Genomic DNA, 20436 nt, shown 5'->3' with positions numbered 1-20436 from the left:
CGGAATGTAGAATGATCGGTATAATGTGGATCACTAGAATGTAGATCAAATAGATGCAGGAAGATAAGTCAATTAATTTGTCCGTTCCATCGGAGTGAATTTTCTGGTAAGCCGGTAGCCACGAGTCGTTTTAGCGATCGGTTCGAAGCTAAGTAAATCTTGGAAGAAGGAAGAAGGAAGAAGATCCTTTGAAGTGAATATTTTTGTCAATCTCGCGAATCTATGCCGTGACTGGTTTGAAAGAGCCAATCGTAAAACGGTCACCGATAGGATCGACCGTAAATCTGAGCCGACAGCCTGTTCCAGTGGATATTTTATGGTGGCCCGTAGAGATTTGGTGCGGACAAGATCGGCGCCGGAATGCGTCGAGCGATTCGAAATATTCGATACGGGGCGATAAATTGTTCCTCTACCTTGGCGCGCGCATTCCACCGCGACCATTTATGAGGCAACCTTTCCCTTCGGGCCTGATGCTTCAGAAAAAGGACCAAAAAAAATACCCCAATTCAATAATAATATTTTCCTTCACAATTTATCCAACCGTGTTACTCTTTTTCTGCTATCGTTTTACTCTTCTTTCAATTACATTAGGTTACTCGAACCGATTACAAATAATCTTCGAACGAATAATATTCTACATATTAACTACACTTGAGCTGTTTCTTGTCTTGAACTATAAGAAAATTGAGTTAGATCGTGTTCTCTATAAAAATAACTATCTTTGATACAAATAAGACGCAATGGTATCGCGATAATCTTAACTGCTAGCGAGGAACTGTATTCGTTAATTACTTCGCTCGTCGTAATTACATGTGTTGTAAATTGTGCAATTATTGCCCTGATAACATGATTTCATGTGGATTGAAAATATCAACTTAATGCAGGCTTATGATAACCGGTAGATTTCTGCGTGTTCGGTATCGTCTGTATCGGATCAAGCTCGATCAGACTGGATAAGTTAGTATCGAACTGGATCAGCCTGGAATCATTTGCATCTGATAAATCTAATCGCTTGTACGTACATACTTAATTCGATAATGATCGAATCGCCACGATATTTTGACAAACCTGCATTCAGTTGAAGAAAAGAAAAAAGAAAGAAGCGGCAAATATGGTAGAGTAGGAAGCGAGGCAAAGCGAATCGCGATTTGAATATCCGTGGGTGTCCAACACGCTTCTTTTTTACTTTTTTTCTATTTTTTTTATTCATCGCGGCGTGAACTTGCGCGCACGCCTGTTACCATCGGATCTGTAATTCATTGAGCGCAGCGAGGAACAATGGCCACGGCTGCGCCGCAGACTTTTCCATAATTATACGGTGGTTAAATCGTGATTACCGTGCACCGGTTCGTGCTGTACCGTCAGCAACTTGCCGTACACCGGTGCCGATGATTTTTCGCGATAAAAAGAATAGAAAATAATTGCCGCTGGTATTTCACTGGTATTCGTGAAATGATAATAAAGTGCAACAAATTAACGCAGCTTTCTGTTATCACGTTCGACAAGTGGCGTACGCGAGACGTATGGCATAGCCTTAGTCAACCATAGGCTATGCCTGCAATCTACCACAAGACGGTTGACCATTGTAATCAGTCTGGTATGTGGTACGCTTTCACCGTTTACAATATTCATACACCCACGCATTGTTATTAAGTAGATATGCCAGCGTGCATCTTACCAATCGAACAGATCAAACTTTGGCTGCAGTCTATAATGAATTTTTCTTTTTCTTTTAACCCTTTCGTTTTTGAATCGCGTCGATATTTTTACAGCATCCAATAAACATCTTAATATAAAACTTGATAAATATACTTCTCTTCTTTGACTAATAATAATAATCATTTATGTGATTCGTGTTAGAATTTCGTGTAAGAAATGTCGGTAAACGTAGCGTTAATATTGAATTTTGTATATGATTGCAGGCGAAGTCGAGAGTAAAGGAGGTATACGCACAGACATGCATGCTTCTTGGCCAGCAGGGCATGCGAGACTGCGAACTGTTCGGCCTGGCAATACTGTCCGGTGAGTAAATGGCAGCATCGAAAATTTCTTCCTTTATCTGTAGGTAGGTAGGTAGGTAGGTAGGTAGGTAGGTAGGTACGTAGAAGCTGGTTCGACGATCTCGTTTCCGTCGTTCCGTCGTTTAACGGACGAAATGCGGTCGGACGGGCCAGTGAGCATCGTGAATGACTTGTGGGGTAGCGGGTAGCGTATCCGCCTCGAATTACGGCCAGCCACTTTTTAACCTGCTCCGGAGTAGATCGAATTACCGAAGCTCACGCGAGTCATTAGGTGTTGCATTTCGCGAGAGCGCGAATACTCGTCAGGATCGGCCTCGCGATCGCGCCTCCTGCCACGTCAAATTGCTTTCTTCGTTTCTTCGACGACTTTCGTGCTATTGTGGATTGACAGAGTTAGCCACAGGGGATAAGTAAATTCTTAGACCGCAGTGTCCTAAAGAAAGATAGGAAAACGTTGATCCAAGAAGGGCAGATGGCCCTTCTCTGAGCTTGTTACCCCTGCTGGCCAGCACTTTCTTCACCGAATATTCGCTCGCCTCTATCGCTTACTACCCTTGCCTGGCCACTACCCCTCGTTCTACTCTATGCCTTCCCACCAGTCGTGACAAGCCGGTCCGACTGGTACCCCCACTAACCGGTGCCTTCTTGGGCCTCGCAGGGCCCTGCAGGACCCCTCCCTTCTACATTCCAACGGGGCCCCATCACGGCCAGCCTGAGCTGCTGGCGGGTTTTGAGGCGCGCGAGCCATGGAACGACAGGAAAAAAATGCATCTGCAAAAGGAAAACAAGTAGAAAAAGGTAGCTCACACCCCTGCATACGTGCGTTGCTTTGCGCGACCGCTCGAAACGATCTTCACTTGGCGTACTCGTTGCACACGTCTACACTTCTTTCGCTCAGAATCGAAATACTATTTGCCTTTAGTTCGAGGAAAATCCAAAGAGAGCTTATTTCTTTTCTCCTCCAACACGATTCTCTACGTTTATTCCTGCTTTTTCTAAGCCTTATTCTATAATCTCGCTACTTCTTCTCTCTGGTTACTTGAATATTCTTTGCTTCATCGTCATTGCGTCCGAGATTGTTCTTTTTCCTCCTCTTCTTCTTCTTCTACTCCTTCCATTTCATAGCCGTATTCTTCGTATCCCGTTCGGCCAACCCCCATGCCCATGGCGGTAAAATGACACGGACCAATCGTTGCTGCAATTTTGTAATCACCACCGTCTGCTCTTGGACGCTTCTTACTAAAAATAGATATCGAGGAGGATCGCTCCGGGCACCACGCCACTCCGTTCCACGCCGCGCCGTTAAGTTCTTTGGTTACAACCCTCGGCTCCGAGGAACCCGATCGAAGAGGATGCAAGCTTTTTCGCTCCATGATTTTGCAAGCGACTTTTCTTTGGAATATCTGGCAATTTTCTGCCGTGCACAATACCGTTCTCCTATACGGTCATTACGTGGATTTTTTTAAAAAGAATTCTTCTAACGATCATAGATACGATAGAGAAAATATCTATGGGGTTACGTGTCAGAGGCGAGGATGTCGCGAGTAATTTATATGAAAGGTGAAATTTTTTGGGCGTGAACGCGTGGTACGTGTGCGTGGCCGAGGGTCGAGCTGCGTGTTGTTCGCAACAAGAGAAAAAGGAGCCGACGAAAAGGGACATGAAAGTGCACGAGAAGGATGGCGTATGGATGGTAAAACGAAGAGAAAGAAAGACACACCCCTGGTGCGCGTATTATACATATACATGTATGTATAAAGGACGAAGGGTGGAAAGAAAAAGCGAGGAAGGAAGAAGAAGAAGAAGAACGAGGGAGAGAGAGAGAGAGATAATAGAGCAGCTCGCGTTTTGAAGAGGACAGAGATAGGTGTATAAAGGGAGAAAAAAAGGGAAGAAAGAAGAAGAGGAGGGAGAGGAAGAATGAGCCCGGGTAAGACGGTAGCCCGGTGATTTGTATAGGGCCTCTCGTATTCCACCTCCCGCCCAAGCATCTCTGCCGCACGGGGACTTGGAAGCGAGGAATGTGGAAGGAGGACTCCGCGGACAGGAATGGTCGATGTGTAGGGAGACGGAGGGTAGAGGGGCAAGGGCCCAGAACCGGGGGATTCAGAGGCGGAAGGGCAAAGAGGGAAGGAGGAGAGAATGGGCCTTAGCAGGTCCACTCGGTATATACATGTATGTATGTATGTACCTCGATGAAGCTAAGGTTGTGCGTCACAACAGGGCTTCAACGTCCTTCCTTCCTTCCTTCCTTCCTTCCTTCCTTCCCCTCCATTACGCATGCCGATCTCTCTTCTCTGCTTTCAACTTCTGCACCATTTACCAAACGTCATTCGGGCTCCTTAGCTTTCCTACTTATTCAACAAATCCTCATCTTACGTTGACATAATTAGAGTGCTAAATGTAAAGTCTTATAATCTATACACTGGTTCTTCCACTTTCGCTTTCGTCACTCGCGGCACTTTTCTGAAAATCCATTTTCTTTTCATTCCACGATGAAACTACAAAGTTTCATGATCGATTGATCGCGGAAAGAAAATTCCTTCGTCCAAGGTTCGCCGTCTCTTGCCTCTTTTTTTTTTCTCTCACCTTTCCTTTTGGACGTCCTTCCATCTTCCATCGTCCATCTCTCCTTTTTCTGTTTCTTTACTGCTGGTGGACCGTCCGGGTCCGGGTACGGGTCCGGGTCCGGTCCCTCTCTGCTTCTTCTCCTTCCAACCGTCTCTCTCCCTTCCTCTTGCTCTACACACTGGCCCTCCCTTTCCGACTGCCGTGCTCGTAACAACGGGGACACGTGTCCAAGAAGCGAACGCTCTCACATGAATGGCTCATTCATAAGCTGTAATGGCGTTTTATAAATTAAAACGCGTCGTCGTTTGATTTATATTACGCGATCGCTAATGAAGCCCCCTTTCTTGCATGTTCCACGCGAGAGCAACGAGATCGTGGACGACCACAAACAACAGCACCGAGAAGATAACCGACTCATCCAGCGAACGGCGTTTGCTTTTCTTTTATTTTAAAGACAAGCTGCTTTACATTTTCTACCCTTACAAGGAGAACTACCCAAGTGTTACACTCACTTATTAATGAAACTTTGCCAGCTTGTAGAGCTCGTCGAGCTGAACACGCCTATACCCCCCTTTGGGGGCAGACGGCTAATTGTTTAAAAGATATTAACAATTACAGTTACTCCTTACATTCTGAAGTATGACAAACTTATACATACAATTTGCAATCTAGAGATCCACGGTTCAAATCCTTGGTTCCCAACATTTTTTTTTTCTTTTTTTAATGATAATTTGTCTCTTTTTGAATAACTATTACATAAAAATTATCAAAAAAAAAAAAAATTTTTTTTGGAGAACTAAGGATTTGAACCGATGACCTTCAGATTGCGAGTCATGTGTTTAACCACGGAGCGGATCCATGACTCGCAATCTGACGGTCCTCAGTTCAAATCCTTGATTCCCAAAATTTTTTTTTTTGATAATTTTTATGTAATAGTTATTCAGAAAGAGGAAAATTATCATTAAAAAAAGAAAAAAAAAATGTTGGGAATCAAGGATTTGAACCGTGGATCTCTAGATTGCGAGTCTGTCATATTTCTCAATGTAAGTAATAACTAACTTTAATTATTAATATCTTTTAAACAATTAGTCGTCTGCCCACAAAACGGGGTACAGGCGTGTTCAGCTCGACGAGCTCTACAAGCTGGCAAAGTTTCATTAATAAGTGAGTGTAACACTTGGGTAGTTCCCTTTGTTAGATTGATCTCTCAAAAATTTTCCAAAATATTTAATGCCAACTATTTCTTTAACTATTCTATTCACCTTTTTCTTCCTGCCTTCTCTTTATCTTTCTCGTTTTCGTTTGGTTGCCAAAAGGCAGGAACGAAAGATGGTTCTCTGTTGGACGTACGTGGCGTGTTTTGTACCTTGGGAATAATTTGATCGGGATGAAATATGCGATGAGCTCCAGATAGTAGCCTCCGGTGGAGGAGTGGTGTCGGTGGTGGTAGTACGATCGTTTCTGCCCGGTGGTAGTAATGGTGCTAGTGGAAACCACATTTTATCCCCCTCGGTTCGTTCAACGAAACTCCATCTATCTTCCGTAATGCAACGCGAGGCCCGCTTCGTTACCGGCCATCAACGTGTAATAACGTTCAGAAACTTCTGGATACGATTTCGGTACTTAAGTATCTTGCTTATACCATTCCCTTTGTTGCAAGTAAAATGTATAAATTTTCTTCGAACGCCGAGGACCGTCGTCGAATTCCACTCACATGACAGCCAGTCATTATAATCAATCTGCAGTCAGATTAAAAAAAAAGGTGATTCTTCGTTGCACGCGTATCTTTATCGTGCAATCGAACGGATAATGTCGCGGATTACACGTCCGCACATTCTCTTGAAATTCTTCACACGTACCTGCATGCCTGCATCCAAGGTTGAAGATGGTATGAAAAAATTTCAATGTGATTCTACAGGAGGAAAGAAGGCACAATAGTATCTTGATTCGAACGACGGTTACTCGTACAGAAACGCATTCCGTTCTTCTTTTAAATACATAGGGTAGTGTGTAGAGTGTAGGTAGAGAGACAAGTGGGCGAGCAGTTGGCCACGGTTCCGTGCACCGTTGAAAAGTGTGTATTTAATAGTTGCACCAAGTGATTTTTCTGGCCTGCTCCAAGGTAGAATACTCTTCGACTGCTAAGATTTATACGAACACTTTAATTAAATTGTTATGCCAGCTTGAGAAGTATTTATATTCTGGTGCACGTATTAATTGCACAATTTCGCAATGACACTAATAAATCATTGCTCCGCTTTCGCGGCATCGGCGAAACTTTAATTAACAATTAAACGGGTTGTAGGAGGGTAGGAATTTTGATGTTGCAACACTGATACCATTATTTTCATTAACTTTAATTTGTGATACGTGATATCGTTTTACCTTCTTGCCATTTCCCTTACGATTAAAGAAAGCGAGCCTCGCGAATCTCTGGATCGGGCATACTCGCATCAGAAGAGATTGTTTCACGGTAACGGGGGTCGACGTTCCGCGTAAAATCGGCTCGATTATCGCGAGAGAATAACGAAGGGAACACACATTCACCGCGGACAGTAAAAGGAGGGATCCAAGCGAGAGAAAAGGGTATTCGGTCGTGGCAGGGATTCGCGCTTCACGACAAGAAAAAACCGCGAACCAACGATCCCCATAAACCCGTCGGTTTCCCAGAAAGAAACAATGTTCCTTCTCTCATCCCGTGGTGCAGCAATGCGCCGTAACCGTAATTACACCCGTAATCACCCCTGATTGCTCGGACAGGGTTCCTCCGCTCCGCTCTCTACCTTTTACACCACCAACTCTCTTCCATACATTGCTTTTCCCACTGACAATAAAACAGCAAATTAATGTATACTAAACTCAAGCTGCATTAGGGTAGAAATCCTGTAGGAACGGAATAAGGCAAAATTTTGCACGATTAACCCAGGATAATGATTTCCCTTGGTTGCTTCGTTTCTTGCGCATCTTTGTTGAAGCTCGTAAAAAAGTAAGAACGTTGTCTAGGCTTGTTCTGGGCGTGGCGTTTGAAAAAAAGAGGATGAGATGGACGAAGAAAGAAGTAGAAAAATAGAAAAGAATAAAAGAAGGAAGAAAGGAAGGAAGGAAGGAAGGAAGGAAGGAAGGTAAAGAGAATGGATCAAAGATAGAGAAAAAGGAAGGCGAAAGAAAGAGAAAGAAGGACTTAAGATCTTGCTTGGTCCGTGACTGGAGGGAATGTCTAGTGGGATAAGATGGGCCCGATGGGCCCGGATGGTTGGTTACACGAGGGCCAGGGTTAGCCCTCGGGCAACATTCCCCGGTAATGGTCGGGTTATACCTCGGGTAACACAGGTGCCCTCGGCCACGGACGGAGAGATCGCAACGAAAGAAGAACTTACGACTTTCACCATCCCTTACCCACCGGACACATCCGTCTATATTTACCAACCAACGATTCGTGTCGATTTTCAGGATCGAAAATAACAAGGATACAAATTGATTAGCCAAAGAAAAGAGACGCATCTGCTTAAAAAATATAAGACGATTGTATTGTTAAAAATATAAACAGAGTTGAAGCTGCTTGTTTACGGGTCTCAAGTGACCCAGGCATCGCGATACAAGGGTTAATGACGCAGCCGACTGTTGCCGGCTGCAAGAAATACCATGTTCTGACCTTCTTAGGTCGCCACCCCCAACCTTCTTTTTCTCTCGTCCGCCTTAACCTTCTTTCCTTCTTCTCCTTAATTTTTTCTTGGTTGCTTTTCGGCCAACTTCTCGTCGTCCTGGCGTCGTTGTTCCTTCCACGTTTTGGCAGCAGAAAGGAAAGGAAAGGAAAGGAAAGGAAAGGAAAGGAGAGGAAAGCGAAGAAACGTCGAGGAGGGCCAGGTTGCGGCCCTGTTGTCCGCGACGCGAAGAGTGCATTACATCCCCCCGGCTCCTTCTTCTTTCATCCTTGGCCGGCTCCACCGCGGAATGTGGCTCGATCCGCTGGTTCGTGTCTGAAAGGCAGCATGCCACACGTAGCATCGGACGTCGTCGAGCTGGACGGCTCGGTGTATCTCGGGCAAATCGAAATATGCTAAATACAGGGTGTCCGAGAATTCTCCACTCCTATTTGCTGCTTCGTAAAACCGAGGAGAAAGAGAGAGAAGAATCGTGGCGCGACACTATCCGGGGGACCGGCTTTACGACCTGCAGTTTCATTCAGGAGTAGATGTTTGAAACGTAACCTATAATGATTTCGTACTGTACGCTCGGCTGAAAGATATTTTGTAATAATTGTAACGAGAGAGTGTAAAGGAAGGTCGGAAAGGGGTCCGGGTTGGAGATGGAGTTGCAGTTGGGAAAGCGCACTTCGCATCGCGTCGCGTCGCGTCGCGTCACGAGGGTCTGGGAGCCGAGTGTCTGGCCCCATGTGGGCAGGACAGGTTTGGGGGCCGTCTCATTCACCAACATCTCCTCGCCGACAAGCTCTTTCATTGTTTCGCTCGTTTAGGGGTATCGGCATTTCGGACCATCAGCCGTGTAAAAAGTCGAGCGAGGAGAATGGGTCCCCGAGGCTCGACGCAACCACCATATCAGGGCACCGTGAACGCATACGCGCGGCCCTTGTACGGGGGACCATTTCGGCCGACCACGATCACCCCGAATCTCGCGGGCCTGTCGTTCCAACCAGTTTGTATTTGCCCCACGATTATAATAAAGAAACACCGTCGACGCCGATAAAATTAATTTGTCAGACCGAGAGGATGACTAAGGAGTCGGTTTCTTGATGCTTAATGGGGGCCAGGCTAGCGGTCGTTGGAAAACTTTTTTTCAAACTCTCTTCGTCTCCCTTCGCCACGTTAACGAATTCACACTCGCCTGCAGTAATATTCTTTTTTATTATCGATGATCTTAAAACTGAAAAATTTCTTATTCAAATGTAACGAGGAAAGAATAAATTCTCAATTATTGTATATTTTCGGTGTTTCAGACGGCGAGTACCTGTTCGTCGATCCCGAGAATAAATTAAGCAAATACGCACCGAAGAACTGGCGAAGTTCTCATACATACGTAAGTAGATGATTTTTCGTAGCAAACAATACGATTACTTTGGTAAATAACGTTCAAACAATACGCGATAACGAAAGCACGGACGTGAAACCTGTTTCCCTACAATGTTCTCATACAATTTCGAATATTTCCTTTTCCCTTTTCTTATTTTAATACGTGCTTACGTTCTGGCATCGGATGAAACGAAAAACAAGCGGTGTGAATTACACTATAACCCGATTGTCGCTTTATCCACCCACCACGTACGATGTACGATATAATGGTTACTTAAGAAATTTACAACTTTACACTTTAAACTGCCGATGAAACTGTACTCACTAGCGTTAAAAACCGAAATGCCTCTTTGGCGTTGTAAAAAATACAAATACGAATTTTTTGAAACACTATTTTGCAAAGCCGAAACTAGAAAATGTTGCATAAATTATGAACAGAGAGAGAAGGGTAGTGCGTAGAAGGCTCTGTTCGTTGAAATTAGCATTTCCATCCACGGTTTTGCCTGCAGGGTAGCGCTAAACCCCTCTTCAACACGAGTAGCTTTGCAACATCTCGTTCTCCCTTTTCTTTTAAACCCTCTAGTATTTAATCCAACCCTCTTAAGAAAAATTCGCCTTGCATTTACCGAGTAATTGGAATAATTAGCTGGTAAGCAAAATTGCGGGCAAGAGCAATGGGATGGCAAGAATTTGTCAACTCGGCAAAAATGTTTTCGATCGAGAAAGGTAGAAAGGTAGGAAGTGGAGCAGAGAAGGAAATTACGGATTCGAAGGGACTTAAAGAGAAAGAGAGAGAGAGAGAGAGAGCCACCTCGTGCGATATCTTCGTATCTGTTTGCAGCGGTAGGACCCCCGTTTCGCTAATGACGGTCCACACCAATAACCAATAAATACTGGCCCGGTAAAACCGGGCTACCGGACTACGTGCTTATCTCGCCGGAACATCGACTGCGAGGATTTTCTGTGGCCGTGCCAGAGGTCCTCCGCTATTAAAACTCGGCCCCTCCCCTATACATCCCCTCTTCGTCTCTCCCTACCTGTCCATACCTCTGGAATTCCATCGGTAATCAGTTATCAGCTAACGAAAATGACGATATAGAGGAAGAATAACTGGCTACCATAATCAGGAAAAATTTAAGAACCGTTACAGTCCTAATAATTGAGATACTGTTTGAAATGTGCAATTGCACACGGTGCAACAGAAACACCTATAAGTGGCCGATTACCCTTCTAGACGCCTAGTAACGGCAGTAGTCAATATCAACGATATTAGGACCACGTTAAAAGGTGAGGATTCTCGTTCCAAACATTTCATTTTTCACGTTGAATTTTATCGCGTTGCCACCTGGTGTCTTCTCACGTGTTCCTTACTTTCATACCTATTATATTATACTTGGATTTATACGAAAAAGATTTCTATAATAATATCTAAGTAAATAACGGTAATTTATTCAAATCTATGAACAGAGAGCTGATTTACGTCGCTGTCTTAAGAGGCCATTTAATAGGCTGCTTTCAAGTGTAAAAAGCAGCATAAAAATTTAAGAATTATAACTTCCATCAAGTGTTAGACCATAAAAAGAGCAGAAAATATGGAGAATTAATCTTTTATTCCGATCCTTTGATCAGCTGCTTGAAATTGCTAGCATAGGTAATTCTATCGGTATTTAGAATTTTATTCGTTTCCATTTATAAATAAAATACGTTAAAAATTTGATCGCTCGTATAGCAATAATATATTATTACAGGCCACACCTGCTACCGTACCAATCGGCAGTTACCATTCATTCGTTCGATACCATCTATATATGTAGTACCTATAGATTTTATAAGAAGCTCAGATCGTACCCATAGATTTTAGCTGCGACTGTACCCTTCGGGCCATCTAAGAATGTTCAGCGAGCGCAGAAGGACGAATGAACGAAGGCAGATGTGGTCGAGGAAGGTGAAGAATGGAGAATGGAGAATGGAGAATGAAGAAGCATACACCATGCTGGATTAATATTTATGGTTGGTAAAATATGCGGATGGAGCGGGGGACGGTATAATTTGCTACGATTTCACCGGAGGGTCTAGGTCTAGACATAACCGAGAAACCCTTCTCGGTTTAATTTTCGGCTACCGAATTTGGAGCTGACTTCGTTATTGCTGCCTGTCCGATTCCCATCCGTTCTCTTTTTCGACCTTCCTCTCTTCTCATCTTCGTCCTCTGTCGTCCACATTTTTTCATTTTTTTTTCTTTTCGTTCTGTCTCTGTTGGATGATGTATCGGTCATTCCAGGGTACACTTTTCAAAAGTGGCCCGTTCCTCGCTGCGAGTGGCTGTTAATTTCTATTCGTGGTGAAATCCACGAAATCCTTTTGATTAGAATGAACCTTTAAAGCGAAGTTTCGCATTATCGATCCTCGAATCTCGTTGTTTCGGAGCCTCGAGTTTCACGAATGGGAAGATGGTGAATTTAGACCCGTGTTGTAGGTGGTAGCGGTGTGTGGCTACCGTATTTGAAAACGCGTGGGTGGGGAAACGTGTGTGCGGGCGTATTCACAGTTTAGTTAATTCGCCCACGTTTCGTCGCGGTAGCTCGTCAGCTCGGCAAACTTAATGTTCGAATGGGCTATGAGACAAAGCGAATTCGAGATTCGTAAGCTAATTGTACGATTTATCGATGATTCCTTTAATCCGAATCAAAGGCAATGAAAATGATCCTGATATTGACTGTTATCGATTCAACGACGAGAATAATATGAGCGACGCGTTTGTTTGATATAATTGATAGAGAGGACTAGGCTCGCGTTTCTTAGTCCTCGAAAGAACAATGCAATTATCAAAACATCGGTTCATTGTCTTAGCTGGATAATCAATGATTATGTGTAATTAATAGAACGCACTCGATATTTATCTAGGCAAGCTGTCGATGCGATAGACTTGTCCACGATGTAATTATAAGATATAATGTAACGTTGTGTAATATGTAATTAGTAATTGTGAATTTATTTTAAATAAGAAAATCTAAAAATATAATTGTTTTTCTATTTTCCTTTGTTGTAGGGCTTAGACAGCAGCGGAAGGCCAGCTTTCGTCCTCTATTTTCGTGTTCGTTATTACATCGATACGCCATTGCTGTTAAGGTAAGATTTCCAAAATCGTTCGAAATTTCTTACAACCTTGCAACGTAACAAATTGGAGACGCCTTTCCAAGCTTTCTGAAATGTAGGTTGTCCGAAGGTAAGCCAATGCTCGTTTGAAACCGAAGAAAGAGAAAGAGAAAAGAACCGAATGAAATCGGCGCGGCGCGGCGCGGCGATCGGAATCGTAAGGGCGAATAAAAACTCCGGTAGTCGGATCGACCCCACCGGCTGACAAATTATTCACTCGAGAAAGGCTGGCCTCTCTCGTAGGAAGCTAAATTAGTCGAGGACGCTCGGAGCATCGGACAGGCCCCCAAATGGATTGCAGAATTAATCGGAGTAATTAGCGTTCCGCTTCAAATACTCCCCTGTTGCCACCGTACCTGGTCAAACTGCCAAACCTATCCTCTCTCCCTTTTGTCCCTTTTTCCTAGCCGCGGTGTATCGCGATTATAAGGGTTCCTACCTTGCCTTCGGGCAGATCGACGGACCAAAAGATAAAAGACAGAAAGACGCTCGAGGAAAGAGAAACGAAAGACGAGGTACAACAAGAAGGGATTTGCTTAGATTAGGGATTTTATAGGAAAACTATGATATCTAAGTCCTAAAAGTATCCTAATTGTGAGAAGATGAACAGAGAAACGAAATCCTCACTTTGGTGTTCGGACTCCTGTCCGGTAGCTAAGTGCTACCCACTCTTGTAATTATAAATTATTACGTGACGCGTGATGGATAGACCGTACGCGTTAAATGAAAGTACTCGTCCCGGTAATTATACCGATCCGTAGTTGCTTTCTGATTTCCACCCGAAACCCGTGATTTACATGGTGCCTCGCTGCCAATCACCGCGCCTCCCTCTCGACGAGGGTTTCGTTCGTAATATAAAAGAACCAGTACGATCAATCAGGATTGCAAACCTTACCAGATTTATAGGATCAGTTTCAATCGTTACACTTGACATGCCTCTTCTCTGCTCCTTTTTTCTTCCTTTTTCTTTTACTTTCGCTATGATGTACATTTTTGTTAGTAGTTAATAACGAAGATGACTCGAATTTCGTATCGCATTATCTGTAGAAGCGAATGGCACAGGTATTATTACGCTGTTACGTCGCATTTAGTTTATCGACGAACCAGTACCGGAATTAGCCTTCTATTTGAGGAAGTACGGATCTTCTTTCTATACGATGGTAATTCAACGTAATGCCATGTAATGCACACTTATACACGTTTTCCGGTTCACAGCGAATAATACCTTTCGAGATACTATAATTCACTGTTTACGAAGCGACCCTGATTACGCGTTATTATATTTATTAGCTGAGAGTAATTTTAAAATCTGACGATACGGCGGATCGAAGAATTACAATTTTTCTGGATAATTTGAAAATGGTCATTTGCATAAAATGGTCCTAGGATATATTCCTCTTCCTCGTAGTGGACACATCGAACTCTGCCGAATGGTTTTAGAAATGTTTTTGACACGCTCGTTCGAGATAATGAATCGTAGCGTGACTGGTGAATAATTAAATCCGGTGCTTCCATACTGATGAATCTTTTTTTTTTCTCTCTCTACGAATAGCTGCCTCGATCGTTTCTTTGTCACGTCTACCAAATGAAATTCATTTTGCACCGATCACAAGCGACGTCTCGTGAAATTTCGAGTCTTATCTCGGCTGTGGTGGCTTTGAAAGTATCATCGTTGTATCATATTTATGGTAGATACGTTTATTACATGATTTCAGCGATGAAACGACCCGTCACCACTATTACCTGCAATTGCGGGACAACGTGGTCAGGCATGGGGGTGGGGTTGAGAGCCTGCATCCTCACCATCCCTTACACGAACCATCTATCGTTACACCGTTGCTTACACTCGCCGGTCTTGCCTTACAAGCCGATCTTGGCGACTACTCCGAAGAACGGCATAGACCACACGCGGGAGCAGTGGGATACTGTAAACCCACCGATTACCTTCCACCTCACGTAAGTATTTCATTTCCACCAATTGATCCTTGCTTGAAATGTAACGAACGGTGATGCGCTTTTCTTTAGATGTGCTTGGAGTCAAATGTGCTCGGCGTGCTGGCGGCTCAGCACAGAGACAACCGGGGTCTGTCAAGGGAGGAGGCAGAATTGCAATACATCCGGGAGGCGGTGCTGTTGGAGGCGCCGCTCAACGCTCACCTTTATCGCCTGCGAAGAAGCAAGAACGAGGCTGGTCCAGGACGTATACTACTCGCGATATGTGCTCGCGGTGTGCGAGTTTACGCCGAGGAAGAGACACCGCGTGTTTTTGCCTGGAACAACATTGGCAAACTTTGCTTCGACGTTAGTTTCTTTCTTTCACGTACTTTTCTTGAAAAGTAACGAGATTTGTTAAAATTTTCTCTGATACACAGCGCAAGAAGTTCGAAATACGCGCAGTCGATCAGCCGGACAAGCTTACTCTCTACAGCGGATGCGATGACAAGAGCAAACTTCTTCTGGGCCTCTGTCGAGACACCCATCAGTTCTCCATGGCCATAGCACCTAGAGTAAACGAGGCGAAGAGGCGAGAGGAGGAAGGTGAGAGTAACCGTGTTTCTTTCTATTTTTTTTCATCAAACAGATCATTCGAAAACGATGGTTGGTGCGTGTAGAAACTTTCGGAAACGTTTCATCTCGAGATCGATGCTCTGTTTTCAATCTGTACAGAGAGAAAGGTTCTTCGCGACTGCTACATGTATCCTGCACGATGCAAGCTGAGCTTAACAGCACGAGGCGCGCGCGGGGACCAACGAATTTCTGTTATCTCCAGCACCTCGTCCAACACAACTTCTGGAATTGTCAGCGATCGGGTTCATAGCGAGGACGAACCAGACACGGCGCCAGCCTCGACCGAGTGTCTTCCGCGTCTTACCGAAAATTCTTCTTCGCACCCCGGTGGCGGTGGCGGCGGCGGCGGCGGCTGCCTGGTGAACGGCTCGAATGCAGATATCGAGGATCGTTCGATGCCGTCCTCGCCAGCCTCTACTGTTGATGGTAAATTCTATTCACAGAATTAACGATATATCGATTAAGTTTGAATCGCGTAGGCGTGGAATCTCTGAGAACGGTTGTAAACATTTTCAGAAGTCGACGGTACGGACAACACTCCTACGACGGCTGCACTGCGATTAGCTTCGAGTGCAGCAACGGGGGCCGAGGGATCGCAATGCAGTAGCAGCTGTAGCACGGTGGTGGTTGTGAATGCACCTGCTGGTGGACCGCCGCGAATGCGTCGCACCTCGGCAACATCCAGTCTCGAGCTCGGTTACTCCCATACGGCACAGAATTCAGCGGTTTCTTCAGAAACCGCTAGCTTTCCTGGTGCCATTTACGACAGGTGCAAAAAAGCTGGCAAATACGCGGGTGAGTTTTTTCTAACAGCTTTCATATTTCTTCTTTTTTTCTTGTACAGGGAAAAAATCAAGCTAATTCGACCGAATACATATAATTCTGAAATAAATAGATTGTATTTAAAACATTTTGGTGTTTGGAAATGATCAGAAAGGAACCAGTTGAACGACCGAAGAAACAAGAATTCCGTTCCTTAAATGTACTTGTAGTATTCGAACTGGTCATCTTCGATCTGATCTTATTGTTAGGGCATCTTCGAAAATCTACCCGCTCTGATTTTCCCAGACTCGCAAGACTCGATGAATTTTTTCCAGGTACCGACATCGCGAGCGAGACCAGTGGAGTGTACACGTTAAGGAGCAGCGAGATGCAGGACGAGAGAATCGGAGACTTGTATTCACCTAGCGGAGACGCAAACGAATCATCGGCAGCGAGTGACATGTGTGCCTTGAGTTCCGTCCAGTCGACTACCGATGAAGCTTCGGTGACATCCGGTTTCTACACCATCCACAGTGGGCTTAGATCGGAGACGAGCGACGTTTACACGGAAGACGTTGGTACCGATGATCAAGAACCGATTTACAGCGTCTGCAAAGGTGACGACGATGTCGCTAACGACATAGTGGTTTCCGCTATGTCTGCGGTATCTCTGGATCAACAATTGGAAGATTCTAGATCGCGAAGCAACAGCATACTCAGTGCTGGAAGTTTCAGAGGGGACGGTAGCGATCCATCCAGCGTAGGACCTTTGTTGTCAGCCGACGAGCTTTCGGATTTGATCGTTGGACGTTATCCTCCCCGAAAAACCATCAGCAACTCCATGGATTCCGATTGCGATTACGTTACTATGCCACCGCCACCTCCTCCGCCGAGGACGGACAGCGACAGGCAACTTCCTCCACCTCCTCCGTATCCGGTCAGCATGGATTATGCTACGATAAACTCGTCGCGAGCAAAGATACCGGATATCGAGAGAGAACCTCCGCCTCCACCGCCGTACAACGCGACACGTGGCGAATTCGTCCCTTTACCACCGAGAAGAACCGATCCACCACCGCCACCGCCGCCTTATACTTCGCCCAGAGAAAGAATCCAAATACCACCACCTACGCCACCGAGAAACGACGCTGTCCAACCCAGGGAACCGCCACCACCACCACCGCCGTATCCAGAAGTCTCGGACGTTACTCGACAGGAAGCCATTTCGAAATTGTACCCGACCAGCAGCACCGAAGAGATCGTGTCGAGAGTTACTACTGTAACGTCGAGCAAGTTTCAAAGTAATCTGACGAACAACAAATCCAACAACGGCAATATAACGCCGTTGAATTCAAAGACCACCAGCAGCATCGCCGCTAATCATACGAGCAACGACGACGTTGCCTCGATCGCCCCGAAACCACCGCCCAGAATTCAACCCCCTACTTATCCCGGTGACAAAATGAAACCTACCCCAGTTCACGCTCCCGTTGCCGCTCTTGTCGTTGGACCGAATAATTATTTGGACGTCCACGCTTCACGTGGTGGTCCGGTTTTGTTGCCTTACTTGACACCACCACCTCCTCCGCCACCCCCTCCGCCACCCATGATTCACCCTAGACAACCTCCACCGCCGCCACCCAGCTTGGCTACCGTATACACCAGTCAAGTTGCGAGGTCGCAAATCGAACAGTATAAACAGCAACTCTATTCCGACGTCGATTACGTTATGTTCCCTCTGAAGGATCCTGCCGTGTCGAAGCAAGAGTACATCGATGCCAAACAAGGATCTCTTCTTGCAGCAATGGCTGCTTATCCACCACCCCCTTATCCATCGTTCAACAATAAATCGTTAGTGATGTATCGTAGCACACCGTACCTACCCGGTTCCTCCTTCTCGTCACCCTCAAAATACGCTTCGAATCAAAACCTTAGTAGCAGCGATACCAGCTCTAACAATTATTTACCGCATAGTAATCTGAGCAGTCACTACGCTGCCAGTACCAGTTCCCTATACAGTGGAGCTACTTGTTCGTCGGCAGGAAGTCAGAGTCTTAGACGGGAACCACCAGCACCGACTCATCCTCATACGCTCCACGCATTTTCCAGGACCAGAAGCGACGAGAATATCTTGAAATGTTTCGACTCTCCTTCCAGCATCAAGTTGCAGTCGTTGCCGCAACTCAAGCATCGTAGGCTACCACCACCTCCTCCGCCTCCTCCTTACGAAATACAGGTACCTATATCAAACGAAAATGTTTCCTCGAGCAAAACCAAAAGAAAAGGAAATCAATATTTTTGATTCGAACGAACACTAACGAAATTTTATTTACAGAATCTTGAGAAGAATCAACCGCTTCCGTCTGCCTCGTCGTCATCCTCTTCGCCGAATAAAACGTCGAAAACGATGGGAACGGAGGAACGCGAACGCGAGGAAGGAAAAGAGAATGGAATGTTGGATATTCGAACGCTTCGTGAGAAAAGTCGCAACTTGGACTTGCCATTGATATCGGCATTATGCAATGATCGGTATTTACTGAAACAAACGAAAGCGTTCGTTATGCCAAAGCATCCCCCAACTGAGACGACATCTTCTTCGACGTCCGCGAAGAATGGTACGAGAACAAGTAATATTGGAACTTCCAGCAGAAACAAATATCCAGTCAGCGGTCTGTCGACCACGCAGATCGCTAAACCTCCTCGAAAATCTTCGACGAGTACACACAAACACCCGGCAGAGGTGAAGGGAAACGCTTACAAAGTGTCGAATTCGACAGCCGTGTCCTCGGTGAAAAAGGATCCGACCAGAGCGTCCCATTCGTAAGATGAAATTGAAAAATAGGCGAAGGGGACCTTTGCCGACTCTTGCAACGTTACGAACAATTTTATACCTCGATAAAGGTACACATTCCACGATGTGCCGTTGAAGATTACGATTTTACGATAACTTTTTTGATAACGGCTAAACAAAGATCCTGACGTTAGGTATACTTAAAACAGACAAGTTTCACAGACCGTGCTTCTTCAACTCAGGGTGCCATTTTTATATCGTTTACAATTTTTCTACTTGTCGGTAATACTGTCGAGATACGAAATCATTGAATCTAGGAAAACCTTCGAGAAGCTAAAGATGATCCCTTTCTCATTCGATTCAATTTTCTTTTTAATGATCTCTTTAATAACGTTGAAAATTTCACTTTTTCCTCTATTCGAACGAACATAAGTGTTTCGTACGTAGAATAATATAGAAACATATACACGTACACACAGACAGACAGACACACACGCACACACATTTACAATAAGACAATAAAGTGTCCATTAACGTTACTTTTTGCTCAACTAAAGCGGTTAGCGCGATCAAAGGGAACATTAAACGCGATTGTTGTAAAATCCTAATGACGAAAGCGTAAAAGACGCTCTTGTACATATAATAGTTATCTGACAAGAGCAACGATTTTTCTTAGGTACTAATTACTCGGATATTTTTATACTCTGAACGAAGACAGGTATGATTAATGTAACTAGAGAAATAGTACCTTCATACTTTTTTTTTTTTTTTTTTTTTTTTATACATGTGTCTACGAAAGTAATATTTATTACCATCCAGATGATTCTTGTCTTTATTATTACTATTATATTTTTTTAAATAACTCAATCAACGCTCGCTTTATGATACTTTCTATCGAAGCGGTTTTTTTGTTTTATAATAATACATTTGCGTGTACGTAACTGTAAGTGTAGTTTCTTTTTTTTATTTCGTTTTCTTTATTTAAGAGAATTAAAGCGCATAAGCAGGCTCGATGAGAAAAATTGATTATTCATTGGCAAGAAGAAGGAAAAGCAGCCGGTACGAGGTACGATAGACGAATTCTCCTTTTAACTACACTACAGAACACGTACTTTACTGAACGGTAATGAACGCGAAACAATTGATATTTTGACTACTATAATACTACGCAAGAGTCTCGTGTTAGCGTCGATCTTTCGTACACATTAATCATTAGATCGTAGACGTGTAAGGGGTAACAATTTGTAGACGTAACGTTGACTTATGTTAATTAATGGTAGATATTAATATTACAACACGAACCATGTCTGTACATAGTATTTGCGTGAAATTATAGGACTTGTTGTAGTCGAAAACCTCATGTATGTACCACGCGCCACCTCAGCTACGAATAATAAACTCTTTTTTTATAATGAAGATCGTTTGAAAAAAATAATATATATTATATTCTGTAGGAAACGGGACAAAGTAATGTATGACACAGGATAGATTTATTTTTGAATCAACGCGCCACTACAGACGCCATCTTGAGAGTAACTAG

The 20436-nt window shown here is 44.3% G+C and overlaps 1 protein-coding gene across 4 annotated transcripts in view; it reads left to right on the top strand.

Annotated features, from left to right (window-relative positions):
• The window catches only part of LOC117611804 (protein expanded), a 45448-nt gene extending 25136 nt beyond the window's left edge, over positions 1-20312 (top strand). For 2 of the 4 annotated variants that reach the window (XM_076690637.1, XM_076690638.1), the window contains 10 exons: positions 1923-2022; positions 9547-9626; positions 12669-12748; positions 14491-14731; positions 14801-15076; positions 15148-15313; positions 15443-15769; positions 15860-16138; positions 16441-18341; positions 18441-20312. In XM_076690637.1, coding sequence (XP_076546752.1) covers positions 1923-2022; positions 9547-9626; positions 12669-12748; positions 14491-14731; positions 14801-15076; positions 15148-15313; positions 15443-15769; positions 15860-16138; positions 16441-18341; positions 18441-18929 — 3939 coding nt within the window. In that variant the 3' untranslated portion in view covers positions 18930-20312. Of the gene's footprint in view, positions 1-1922; positions 2023-9546; positions 9627-11567; positions 11630-12668; positions 12749-12825; positions 13088-14490; positions 14732-14800; positions 15077-15147; positions 15314-15442; positions 15770-15859; positions 16139-16440; positions 18342-18440 lie in introns of those variants that run through there. The other 2 variants (XM_076690640.1, XM_076690641.1) reach the window with 2 other exon arrangements.
• Positions 20313-20436: the final 124 nt, after the last annotated feature.

The sequence above is a fragment of the Osmia lignaria genome, chromosome 10 (genome assembly GCF_051020975.1).
Source record: "Osmia lignaria lignaria isolate PbOS001 chromosome 10, iyOsmLign1, whole genome shotgun sequence".
NCBI lineage: Eukaryota > Metazoa > Arthropoda > Insecta > Hymenoptera > Megachilidae > Osmia > Osmia lignaria.
Note: the sequence above shows the minus strand (reverse complement) of the source record. Positions and strands in the feature narration are given on the sequence as shown.